General features: G+C 37.2%; 1 protein-coding gene across 1 annotated transcript in view; it reads right to left on the bottom strand.

Annotated features, from left to right (window-relative positions):
* The window catches only part of LOC139165466 (chloride channel protein C-like), a 68,347-nt gene that overhangs the window by 28,421 nt on the left and 25,611 nt on the right, over positions 1-14,315 (bottom strand). The window contains exons 12-13 of the mRNA XM_070748641.1: positions 13,277-13,448; positions 1,291-1,457 (exon numbers count right to left, since the gene is read on the bottom strand). Of these exons, the coding sequence (XP_070604742.1) occupies positions 1,291-1,457; positions 13,277-13,448 (339 nt within the window). The remainder of the gene's footprint in view (positions 1-1,290; positions 1,458-13,276; positions 13,449-14,315) is intronic.

Below are 14,315 nucleotides of genomic sequence, written 5' to 3'. Positions count from 1 at the left end.
CCTTTTTCTCAGCTCAGAGTACAAAGAGGGAGCAGTCCAACATATATCTATTCCACAAAGGAGCAGAGAGACAGACGAACATATATCTTCCCATTCCTCCTCAAAAAAAGCTACAGTGCCATCATTCGTTACATTCTAAGCAGGGGTGAAATACAGTAGGTTCTGACAGGTTCTGGAGAACTTGAGTGGTTCGAAAACTGGCAAATATCCTTCCCCCAGGAGTGGGGAGGGAATGGGGATTTTGCAGTATCCTTCCCACCAATCCACACCCACAGGACAAGTAGTCAAAAAATTTGGATTTCCCCACTGATTCTAAGTCACATTTAATTATAACACTGCAGCCATTATGGATATGTGATTACATGGGAATAGAAGGATAAGATACTATTCAAGGTCAATAAAGTCTTGTCCACTCGGACTCGGTTATAGCCTTCTAACCAACAGCTGCAACCCATTGGAATTTGTTACAGGGGACCCAAACATAGGACTTGACTGAATGGTCATGAATTGGGATAAGCAATAGATCTACTGAATAAGTGAACTTGAACAGCTTGCTAGTTGGTAGAGCAGACTGCCATTGATGGAAGATAAGAAAAGGTCTGTGAGTTTGCAGTCGCTTGAAATTGGGCAGCAAGAGTGAGATTGGGAACATATCCCCACCCCCACTTTCCTCCCAATGTATCATCTTGGCCCTAATTTTCTGACACAGGCTTAGCTTGATTGTCCCAAACTGCAGTGGGAGAGAGAGTTGTTGCCGTCTAGATTTGAAAAAGTAGGGGTAGATGGCTTGCAATATTATGTTGTGACTGATGTCAGAGTAATTACATGGACCACAGAGCTGGGATTTAATGGGTCACTTTATTTATTAAATCAGGACCTGTAGAGGTGAAATAAATGGGGCAGTAATCAAGTTCAACATACTTGGGCAACTATGAGCGAAGGTCCCCACTGAGGAAAGGAATGAGCCTTGACCTTAACCTTGACCTTGGCCATGAACTTGGCCATGAACTCTATTTTTTTCTTCATCGTTTTTCCATGTTTCCACTCATACAGTGATATTGACAGTAATTATATACAGTATTGCAGAGATATATCCCAAAATATTACTGACACTATTATAATTTAAATTAAATATGTTTCAGTTCTACAACAAATTTCAGATCAGAAGTCACACAAAATGTCATCTGATATCTAATCCTGTAAACATAACCCAATAAGGAACATTATCCATTGTACAGTGATTTGATCTACCATTTTCCCAGATTTCATTTAGAATTTAAAACCACTCACCCATTTTTATTCTGGTAAGCAAATGGTTCAACATCTAGATATGGTATGCTTTTTAATTTCAGTAAAGAACTGTACAAAGACTCGTTAAACCAGTCGCCAACCATTTTTGCTAACATGACAGCCAACATGATGAGTAACAAGGATTGTACATCATTTGTGATTTCTACCTAAATGTGGAGGGAAAAGAAAGAACATGTTACCAGAAAATAAATGCATCAATGATGTCAATAGCTTTTAAAACTGAACTATAATTACAATGTGGTCTTTAAATACAGTGATACCTCGTCTTACAAACCCCTCAAAATACAAACTTTTCAAGATACAAACCCCGGGTTTAAGATTTTTTTGCCTCTTCTTCCAAATTATTTTCACCTTACAAACCCAAGCCGCCGCCACTGGGATGCTCCGCCTCTGGACTTCTGTTGCCAGTGAAGCACCTGTTTTTGCGCTGCTGGGATTCCCCTGAGGCTCTTCTCCATGGGAAACACCACCTCCGGACTTCCGTGTTTTTGCAATGCTGCAGGGGAATTCCAGCAGGGGAATCCCAGCAGCGCAAAAACGGGCGCTTCGCTGGCAACGGAAGTCCGGAGGTGGGGTTTCCCAGTGAGGAGAGCCTCAATGAAATCATAGCATCATAAAAACACGGAAGTCCAGAGGTGGTGTTTCCCATGGAGGGGAGCCTCAGGGAAATCCCAGCAGCACAAAAACGGGCACTTCGGCTGGCAAAAGGGGTGAGTTTTGGGCTTGCACACATTAATCGCTTTTCCATTGATTCCTATGGGAAACATTGTTTCATCTTACAAACTTTTCACCATCCAAACCTCGTCCCGGAACCAATTAAGTTCATAAGATGAGGTATCACTGTAATTATTACCATTAACTAAACTATGTCATCTGGAGATAGAATATGGCACATTGTAACTGTTTACACCGGATTTCTTTTCTGATGATTTTCTGCCTGGCAAAGAATTGTTTTATTTAATTCTATAGCAAAGCCTGCAAATTGTACCTTTGACCCTTCACTTAAAAACATGCACTCTACACTGAACATGGCTGACAAAGTAGGAAGATACCACTTAATAATTCAACTCCAGCAACCACTCCAGTGTCTCCAATGATTTGTTTCTACTTGTAAAAGTGATAGATATCTTTTCAAGCTTTGTGTTAAGATTAGTCAATTACAGCTACAAGGCTGGTATCCCTCTTTATTATTTCAATGTACGTTAATCGATTCATTGGCAGTAGCATCACCAACTATCAGAGATAATAACAGCTGCTATCAAATGGGATATCTTAAAGCAGTATAGACTTCATTAGGAAAGAGCTGTGAGCAATATCATCTAAGTTTCAGCATCTTAATAGTAAACGGAAGATGGAAAGGTGAAAAATCAACTATTTGAAATGCAGAGATAATTTTTTTTCCCATGCTATTCTCAGATAAAATTGTCTCATAAACCGCAGTTTTATCCACGGGCAGAAAAACATATAATTATCTTGTGTAACATTCTTCTATAAAACAAAGAACAGCTTCAGATGATTTAAATTTCCATGAAATTAGAAAAAAAGTGAAAAATGAAGTCAATCTTCCCCCACCATTGCCATCCTAATCCAAATCAAGGAGAGCCATTCCTGCCTTTAATTAATCATAAAAGTAAAAATAAACAGTGAGAGGTCCTATTCTGATGCTCCCATCAATTTTGCCTTGTGACATGCATGACTTTGTCGCTTAAAACCATATTTAGGTGAAAATCTAACATTTTTATTAATAGCTTTAGATGTTATTCAATAAAATAATCATGCACCTTTATGATTCTAGGTACATAACAATGTATTCAGCTCTAGGAACCAAGAACAACATGATGCATAGTTGCTCAGAGAAGTTTCTTTATTACTGTTAACCCATAGACAGGAATCTTGCCAAACTAAAGCACACTCTGCCCACTCAGTAAAAGACCTTGGAATACTATTATCAAATGATCTAAGTGCCAAAGCCCACTGCAACTATATCGTCAAAAAGGCTTCTAGAGTTGTTAACCTGATCCTACGTAGCCTCTGCTCTGGCTATCTCACACTACTCACCAGAGCCTACAAAACTTTTGCCAGACCCATCCTCGAATACAGTTCATCTGTCTGGAACCCATACCACATCTCGGACATCAACACCCTTGAAAATGTCCAAAGATACTTCACCAAAAGAGCCCTTCACTCCTCCACTCGAAACAGAATACCCTACGAAAGCAGACTATCAATCCTTGGTCTTGAAAGCTTAGAACTACAATGCCTAAAACACGATCTAAGTATTGCCCACAAGATCATATGCTGCAACATTCTACCTGTCAATGACTACTTCAGCTTCAATCAAGAGTACGCAACAGATTCAAACTTAATATTAACCGCTCCAAACGTGACTGTAAAAAATATGGCTTCAGCAACCAAGTTGTCGAAGCGTGGAACTCATTACCTGACTCAGTAGTGTCAACCCCTAACCCCCAACATTTTTCCCTTAGACTATCCACGATTGACCTCTCCAGGTTCCTTAGAGGTCAGTAAGGGGCGTGCATAAGTGCACCAGTGTGCCTTCTGTCCCCTGTCCAATTGTCTCTCCTTATCTCATTTATCTTTTCTTCCTTTCAAATATGTTCACCTATACTTTTATATCTTTTCTTCTATTCTTTTCTTTACTTATATTATTACATATCTATTCTCTTCAATGTGTATTATGTTTTGGACTAGATAGATAGATAGATAGATAGATAGATAGATAGATAGATAGATAGATAGATAGATAGATAGATAGATAGATAGATAGATAGATAGATAGATAGATATCCTGTGAAGATTTAGGGAGGATCTTTCCCAGGCCTCTTTCTGCATGCAAAGGGTTGATTTGCCTCTTAGCTGTCTGCCCTCCCTCCTGCAACTCAGAACCAGATTCTGCAACAACAAGTAACTGTTACCCTTCTGGAATTATACCTTAATTCACAGCAACGCTATTAAATAGAAAACGTAGAGCTAGTATGATATGATTGATGATTGATTTCACATTCAACCCCACTCCCCACTGACACCTACCCAGAATCTCAGAACTCTTCCTCCAATATAGTATTCTACTATGGATTTTAGTCATCCATAGGAACCAGAAAATAGTGCTTAAAAACTTAGACATGATCAGGAATGGTACCTTCTCAAGCTTCCTGATAAACTAACGATTCAACATATATTCAATTTGTATTCCCCCCAGAAAAAAATCAGACTTAGTGAATGCATGCAAAAAAAAAAGAATTAAAATAACCTACAATTGAAAATGTCATAGAGAATCCTTGCATAGGATTTTCTGACCTTCTCTACAGTCTTACTTCTTGAATACACATTTATATGCACATTCAATAGATAAAAGGCTAATTGTATATGATGTTAAATCCTATTTGACATAATCATGTGGATTTTTTAAAAAAACAAGGATGGGACAACTTAATCAGGGATTGTATTGCACAGGGAAGGGGATTTAAGCTTTTCTTCCTGTACTGTAATATTAATCAGTCAAGTTTCTTTTGGAAATGAAAGGTTAATTTCTGTGCACTAAATAACAATTACTGAGTGGGGGTGGGGGTGTTTCAATCAAGTCTGCAGGGCCAGTAGACTAATCTAATCATCCCTTCTCTCAGGGCCTATCATAATTCTATATGCATCTTCCCAATCTTAGTCTCAGGTTTCAAGTGCCTATATACCAAATGTTTAATTGGGATTCCCATTGTTTTAAAATTATGTCCTATGTGCGCTTTTTTTTCTCCTCCAAACATACCATCTTTTTTAAAGTACAAACATTCTTTTTGGACAGGAATCCCAAACCCAGAAAAATTTGAAGAAACTAAGTCAAGCAACTTTACATTACAGTATTACAGTACGCATTACAGTAGTCGGGAGGAAGGAGGAAGTGCCAGTGTCTCTCTCAGAGGTGGGTTTCAGCAGGTTCTGACCAGTTCTGGAGAACTTGTAGCAGACCGCCCCCATGTATTCCCTGCCTTCTGAGTCCCACCGGATTGGAAGGAAATGGGGATTTTGCAGTATCCTTCCCCTGCAACACCCAACAAACCAAGCCACACCCACCAAGCCATGCCTACCGAACCGGCAGTAAAAAAATAATTGAAACCCACCATTGCCTCCCTTCTATAGTAGCAGGGAAAGGTGTCTTGTCCTTCCTGCCCTTTGCCCAGGTTCGCCTGGTGCACCAGTTGCGGTCCTATTTGGACCGGGACTCACTGCTCACAGTCACTCATGCCCTCATCACCTCGAGGTTCGACTACTGTAACGCTCTCTACAAGGGGCTACCTTTGAAAAGTGTTCGGAAACTTCAGATCGTGCAGAATGCAGCTGTGAGAGCAGTCATGGGCTTCCCTAGGTATGCCCATGTTACACCAACACTCCACAGTCAGCATTGGTTGCTGATCAGTTTCTGGTCACAATTCAAAGTGTTGGTTATGATCTATAAAGCCCTTCATGGCATCGGGCCAGGATATCTCCGGGACCGCCTTCTGCCGCACAAATCCCAGCGATTAGGTCCCACAGAGTTGGCCTTCTCCGGGTCCCGTCAACTAAACAATGTCGTTTGGCGGGACCCAGGGGAAGAGCCTTCTCTGTAGCGGCCCCAACCCTCTGGAACCAGCTCCCCCCAGAGATTAGAACTGTCCCCACCCTCCTCACCTTTCGTAAACTCCTTAAAACCCACCTTTGCCGTCAGGCATGGGGGAATTGAAACATCTCCCCCGGGCCTATACAGTTATGAATGGTATGCTTGTGTGTATGTTTGCTTTTAATAATGGGGCTTTTAGCGTTTCTTTTAAATTATTAGATTTGTTATATATTGTTTATTATTGCTGTGAGCCGCCCGAGTCTACGGAGACGGGCAGAATACAAATCTAATAAATAAATAAAATAAATAAGATAAGCAGAAATGAGGCAAGAGGAAGTAGAAGGAAAAAGGAAGGAAACATGCAGACAGCATTTAGGGGCTTGAGTATGACCGAGATTGCTACAGAGGTTTTATTATCCCCTGAACAAAGAGAAATTTTATTTCCTTTACCAAAACATAATATATAAAAGCTAAATTGATTGAACAAACCCTGATTTAACTCAAAGAAAGAGTTGATCTGAAAAGCTGTTCCAAACCCATTTATCTCACACCTTGCTTTGTTGCACTTCCCCAATTGTTGTGATGCATTTCTATGCCAGTTGATTTTTCATTATTTGGAATATATTCTCAGCTAGGAGAAAAATAATACAATAAATATATATTCCTCTGGATACCTCTCACTCAATAATTGAATATGTTTCCCCCCCCCCCCCCTTTGGGGCTTAGGAGAAGATTGTCCCCATAATAGTGAGCACTGCTTCATCATAATTTATTCTGTTGGGGACCTATTAGTTTGGACTCTGACAGAGAAAATGTGTTCTAGAAAAAAGAGCAAACATTTTTCTCTTCCCCCTATTGAATTTTTAAAGTGCCTTATTTTTTCTCCTAAATTTCAAATGTGGGTACCATAGTATGACTGTTAGGTATAATTACAGTTAACGTAACAATTTAATTAAAAATGAATAAAACACGTTTGATTTTAGTCTATCTTTCCTTAACATTGGGAAGGGTAAGCCTAAACAACAAACCCATGATTCTGGAAAAATGTTACATAAAATCACACTCTTACTAAACTGTTCACGAAAAATGAACAGTTCCATTTTGAAGTTGTGCTGGTTTGTGCTAAACACACAGCCAGAAAAGCACTTAATGTCACCAACAGATGTTTTGCTTTGCAGCAGATGGAAGCTTTTTCTTTTTTCTCTCCCAGGAGGAAATGCCAACAGGGTTGTGATCCAGTCATTGACATCAAACTGCGACAGTTTACTCCCGAGTATCCAACGTTTATCACTGCTATGTGGTCTTGCCATAGACTGCAGATATTTATGACACAAGCTGTTCTACTGTTGTACAGACACGAATGTTGGTATCCTGCTTCTATCAATCCTAGGTTTTATTCTATATGTATTCATACTTAGTAAAAGAGTAAACTCTTTGTACTTTACCACGGTAATAATACCAGAGAAAAGTTTATCACTTTATCACTATCACTATTTGGACATAAATAATATGCATTCATCTGGAATATCCATGGAAGTTGAAAATTGTACCAGGTTAAAATATAAATTAAGATTTTTTTTTAACCTGTAGAAATGACATCCCTATTATTAAACTGTCTATTGTTGAATTACTACTTCAGGAACTCAGAACCCTCCAAAATCCTAGAGCAGTGCTTCAACCTTGACCACTTTAAGAGGGATGGACTTCAACTCCCAGAATTCTCAGCCAGCTTTAGTTGAAATCCTCCCCTTTTCAAGGAGGGAGGATTGGGAAACACTGTCCTAGAACAATGCCAGTCAGAGCTCCTGATAGGATCACCCTTGTTAATTTCAAAGGTAGAGGGAAACTAAAAAATCCAGAGCATGACCACGGGTGAAATCTTGCAGATATATACTGCTCAAAAAAATAAAGGGAACACTCAAATAACACATCCTAGATCTGAATGAATGAAATATTCTCATTGAATACTTTGATAGATAATGTGGACTGATAGACCAAGTGTTAGAAAAAATTTAGAGAAGACTGCCACCAGATAGAGTTGAGATGGTGGATGTTGCTCCTTGTTGTCCAAAGAATAAGGCATGGTAGGCTTATATCTCTGCTCCCACAAATGTCTCAGTTTGTGCTTCTCATTCTTTCTCTCTATATTATTAAGTCTGATTCTTTTTAAAAGCTTCCTGGCACATCTATATTTTCTGTTTATGTCCCCTTTTTGTATTTCTACTTCTGCACAAGATCATGGGTTGCTAGTTCTCTTTAGCTTCTTCACAGAAGAATATAATAAGTTTCATAAACCATTCACACTGCACTTCTGACAAAGCTCAAGGGGAATAGTAAAATGCTGCTACATTTTTAGTAGCAATTTAAATAGCAATCCATACAGCTGCAGGACTACATCCCACAGGAAAGTGGTGATAATCTACTAGTACAGATGGCAGTAACTGGATTTAGATGATAAAATAGAATGAGGAGCAAATGAGCTGGAGAAAAACATTGTAAATCTCAAGAGCCAAATACATTTGTAGCCAAAAATAACAGCTGGGAAATTGACCTTCTTTGCACAAGAGAAAATCAAGTGTCAGTTGGCAAGTAATCTACACTTTCTCTTGCAATAGTTCTGCTGTTGTACTCAGACAGATTGAGAATAAAATATTATACTTTCAAAAAGACATCATAACACCAATGGGACTGGTTTCTGAACAGAAGTGTAGCATGCTCCTAAATTCTTCTATAGAAATAATTACTTATTTTAAAAGTCTACTAGCAAGTCTACTGTCCTCACAATGAGTTAAACTTAGAACTAGGCACAATAAAGGAGGGTAATAGATTGCACACATTTTGTAAATCTTTTGGCTTCATGTGTCATGCAAGCACAGCTCTAGACTACTTAGCATTATAATGAACCAGAGATTTAAACATCCCATCAACTTAAATGGAAAGGAAATATATTTTGTTGAATTTTGGGGTTCAGAAGCTAAAGCATGACAAAGCTTAAAGGTGGTAAGCATTATACAACTACAGGCACTAGACTAGATGGTTTAAAAATTTACCATCTTTAATTCAATATGCATCTGAACAAATAATGAAGATAAGCTATATTCTTGCCAAGGAAATCTTCCAGACTAGCCTCACCAAGTCACTGCTATGGCAATATAAAACCGGTCTGCAATAGTGATTTACTGCCATAGCAAGATGTGAGTTGTGCTATAAATTACTACTCTGGAAGGCTTCTGGAAAATCCCTGAGTGATCACAGGTTTCCCCCCCTTCATATGTTTGTTTTCACACAAAAGGAGAAAAAGTGGGTCAGGGGATGATTTCACGGATATTGGACGGGAATAACCTACACTTCCTGCATTATATTTAAGTTACCTTTGTAACGGATTAGAATAAACAAGATGGGCCACATGACAACGAAAAGCTAAATCTCCCTTTAAGAAGCAATTACTATAAAATCAAATTTATGGAAAATGTATGAAACAGAAAATATTATTTTTCTTTCCATGCTATTCTACTAATAACAGAAGAATATGTTTTTCCTTAAAAATAAAGATTATTCATATGACTTGTTAGGTCAAGGAATGTCCATTTATTCCAGAATATAGTGCTGATAATTTTCAGAATTACCCGTACATCCACTTCCTCATCTGAAGCACATGGTCTATTAGTCCCAACTCCCTGCTTAAGCAGGAAATCCTATACCATTTCAGACAAATGGCTGTCCCATCTCTTATTAAAAGCCTCCAGGGTAAGAGCACTCACAACCTCTGGAGACAAGTAGTTCCATGATTGTTTTAACTGTTAGGAAATTTCTCCTTAGTTTTAGGTGCTTCTTTCCTTGATTAATTTCCATCCATTGCTTCTTGTCCTGCTTTCAGATGAATAAGTTGACCTCATCTTCTTTGTGGCAATACCTATTGGAACACTGCAATCATATCATCCTACTCCTCCTTTTCATTAAATCCAGTTTAATGGGTTTCATTAATACCCAGTACCTAAAACGGTTCTTCATATGTTTTAGCCTCTTAATCATCTTTGTTGCTCATCTCGGTACTCTTACATGTGAGATGGGTGATGTTAAAAGAATTAAGACTATCTTAAGGTTTAAAGAAATCCAATGAATTTTTTACAAAATATACTTGTAAAATGATAAGGGACTTGTAATTTGCCTTACATGTAAGCTGCATAACTATCTTCTCCCCTCCTCCCAATCTTGCTTCATTTTTAATTAAATCTTAATGAGTTATTACATCAAACATCTGATGGAGTAAACTATACTTCATGAAAGCTTCTGCCTTTTAATAAAATTTGTTAATTTGAAGAAGGCTTCTGATTCAGAGCTCCTTCAGTTATTATTTGACATATCCCACTACACAAAACTTTGAAGTAGTCTGGCTGGTTATACTTTAGTATAGTAAGCAAAAACAGCCAATTGTAGCTTGTTTAACAATAATTTGGTAAATCTCCATGATGGATTTTTTTAAAAAAAAATAAGGTTTTTTTTTAAGTATGAACTTTATATAGTCAAGATGGAAAGAAAGTTTGTAAGGATAGAAAAATATGGAAGTAAAATAGCAAATGAAATTTATAAAAACTAAATTTAACTATATCTATTTCTTACCTCATGCTTTAATTCTTTGGCTTTTCTGAACTTTGCACATTGTTTACCCCAAAACAGCAATAACATAAAAATTATGTGTTTATATAGAAACAAAATCCATAAGAGTTATCAATAACTGAGCCCTTAAGTAATGTATAACTAATATTTTTATTCCAAGGGTTGTACAAATAGGATGAAAGATATATTCCCGCATACATTCATATATAGTACATGCACACTTCTTCCTTTACATCCATCCATGCATTGCTTATCCATACCTCATATTTCTTCGTCTCACATAGTCTCTGAGAGACTATGCAAAAAGCCAAAACAAACATTTCAAAATTATTTTGGAATATACCAGACAAAGAAATGTGTGCCTTTACAGTTTATTTTTTCAGCTATGTTATTGTACTCCTTTTACTCTTGTCAAAAATATATGTTGCCTCTATTTACTTTAGAGGGACATAAACTGAACTTCTACCTCCCAGTCTAAAGAAAAAGACTCACAAGTGTTCTAATCGCCATCTAGAGGGTCAACATATGCAGTGATAGAAAGCCAGAGTGAATACTAGCTGTTCCTTTACGATGCTGCTTTCCTTTTCTGCTTCTATAAATATTGAGTTTTTTTCTGACCTTTTCGTAGGAAGCACTGAACATAACATTCCGCAAAGCTTCTGAACAATGTTTGGATAAAGGTTTTGTTTTGCTCCTCAGATATTTTATTTCCAGAAAAAGGGTATTAAGACTAAAGTTTTGATTGTCTTAAAGTGCAAATAGATCCTTTGATTATTTCATTGGGAGGATTTAAGTAGTCAAGGATAAATGGAATACTGTGTTCAGTTCTGGAGACCTCACCTACAAAAAGATATTGACAAAATTGAACGGGTCCAAAGACGGGCTACAAAAATGGTGGAAGGTCCTAAGCATAAAATGTATCAGGAAAGACTTAATGAACTCAATCTGTATAGTCTGGAGGACAGAAGGAAAAGGGGGGACATGATCGAAACATTTAAATATGTTAAAGGGTTAAATAAGGTTCAGGAGGGAAGTGTTTTTAATAGGAAAGTGAACACAAGGACAAGGGGACACAATCTGAAGTTAGTTGGGGGAAAGATCAAAAGCAACGTGAGAAAATATTAATTCACTGAAAGAGTAGTAGATCCTTGGAACAAACTTCCAGCAGACGTGGTAGATAAATCCACAGTAACTGAATTTAAACATGCCTGGGATAAACATATATCCATTGTAAGATAAAATACAGGAAATAGTATAAGGGCAGACTAGATGGACCATGAGGTCTTTTTCTGCCGTCAGTCTTCTGTGTTTCTATGTTTCTAATAATATTTATATTCTATCTCAAAAGAACATTGATAACATAATTGTAATATAAAAACATTTCATTATTGGGAAGTCAATGTCTTCTAGGTTTAGAGTTTTTCAAAGGAGAGGAATACACCTTGGAGAGTTATTTGTTTGAATCCAAATCTGGTGTCAAAATCAGGGACTGGAATAAGGTGAGCTATTGGCTCTTCAGACCTAAGAAGCAGCTTTCTTAAGAACATTTTCTATATCTATAAAGATGTTGATATTGATAACCAAGAATTTGGTTCCCATTCCTTATGATTAAAATATCACATGTCATCTAAGTTTTATGCTTTCTCCCCAAATTTCCTAAAATATCTCTATTTATAATGCCTGGTCAAAAGTATAGAAACATTTATCTGGTAACTAATTATCAGTTCCTTTAAGAAATATTCCTCAAATCCTAGCATTTGGTCAGAATTTAGGGCAATTCTAGACATCATTAGCCAGATTAGAAAAATATGAATGCCAATGGTATTAAAGCAGAATGACAATGGTATTAAAGCTCACCTTAAAAGCTATGCTTATTCTAAAGTGATATTGTATTACTTTGTGTGTTTTCTTATATTTTATATTATACTTAATGTAGTTTTCAATTATTGCACTGCCTAGGGAGGCAATGTGTGAAAGGCAATATTATATGAGTTTTCGGAGAAGGGCAGTATACAAATCTAATAAATAATAATAATAATAATAATAATAATAATAACAACAATAATAATAATAACAATAATAATATGAATACGAAGATCCAAAATTCGAGCTGCAACGACTCTGGCATAAGCCAGTGAAAGTGGTCGCAATGCCACTTGGCAAGCTGGGCGCAGTGCCAAAGGATGTCAGCGGACATTTGAAAACCATCGGAATTGACAAAATCTCCATCTGTCAATTGCAAAAGGCCCCTTTGCTGGGATCGGCAAACATAATTCGCTGCTGCATCACGCAGTCCTAGGTGCTTGGGAAACGCCCGACTGGTGATGAAATGCGAGATCCAGCACAGTGATCTCATTTGTTGTGTTGTATTGACATAATAATAATAATAATATAATAGTAATAGTTATATTAGTAATAGTAATAATATAAACATAAGATGGGAGAGAACTATTACAGACCTGTGGCATAACTTTCTCTTTTCATCAAACAGTTATATTTCACCCAATTAGCAACATCTGGATGAATCCAGTAAGTCTCTCTCACTATCCCTTCCCAGCGTAGCAAAATCTTTCAAACTTTCTAATGAAAAAAAAACCCCTTCTTCAGGGCAAAAATCTAATGATTCCAGCCACTCATTCCCATACTGTTAGTCTCCTAGTCAGATGACACCTCATCAAATACTTTTTAATCTAAGGCTTTTGAACAAACATCTCTTCCTACAAGTTATCTTAAACATACCATGATGACTGTAAGGGATATTGTTAGTCTTGAAACACCACTGAAAAAGGAAGCTGCTCCAATTGCAGCAAACAATCCAGGATCAATCCATGCATGACTTTCATCAGTCTGAATTCCAAAAATGGAAACTAATACCAAACCAACAATTCTCCCATATAACGCTCCTATGTATCTGCAAAAGTAAAAGAGAGAGAGAATTCTGCACTGAAAATGCTTCACATTGTGCCTACTCAATGATAAAAAAACATTTTTAAATCATGAGAAAATTTGGGTCATCGTCTCGTGGATGGGAATACAAGATTCTCATGTTTAATTTAGCAACAAAGCAATTGAAGGGTGGCTCTTGATTAACTTTGGCTGAAGTGATTAGAACACCAGGAACACTACTAGTTAAATTGGGACATTAAAAAAAAATTCAACAGTCTGTGGCTAACCATTTCTTTATTGTTGCCAGGAAAATTATATGAATAAATCCAGGTAGTAACGAGCAGTCCTATTTAAATCAACAAATTAATATTTGTAAATATTTTATATTTTATTGCACAATAATTATCCTAAAAGTGTTATGGGTATTCACAGTCCAGGCTGCTTTTCCCCCCCAAAAAAATTATGAAATCAGTATTGTGCTGTAAGTTCTGCCCCTTTAGGACATATATGTGATGTCTCAAAATACATACCAAGCAGCTAGGGCTTTGGAGTTCAACAATATGCTTTTATCCTATTGACTGATTTGGCCATCTCTGCAGATGCCACTGAAAAGTGTCCTCATCCTTCCATAACTACATTTAATTTGCAAAGGAACTTCTCCCACAGGATTGTTCAAGAAGTGGAAGTAATGAATGACATTACTGAAAGGTGCATGTAACAAAACAGCCTCAAAAGAAATATTTGGAATGTTGAAAATAAGATGGGGGAAATCTTTTTTGTAGTAAGAGAAAACTTGGGGGAAGTTAAAGGACAGGTGTGAGCACCATTTAAATCTTGAGCAGAAATTAGGTGTCTCTTTAATCTTTGTGCCATATCCCCAGTTGGCTTTTTA

The sequence above is a fragment of the Erythrolamprus reginae genome, chromosome 3 (assembly GCF_031021105.1).
Source record: "Erythrolamprus reginae isolate rEryReg1 chromosome 3, rEryReg1.hap1, whole genome shotgun sequence".
In the NCBI taxonomy this organism is placed as follows: Eukaryota; Metazoa; Chordata; class Lepidosauria; order Squamata; family Dipsadidae; genus Erythrolamprus; species Erythrolamprus reginae.
Note: the sequence above shows the minus strand (reverse complement) of the source record. Positions and strands in the feature narration are given on the sequence as shown.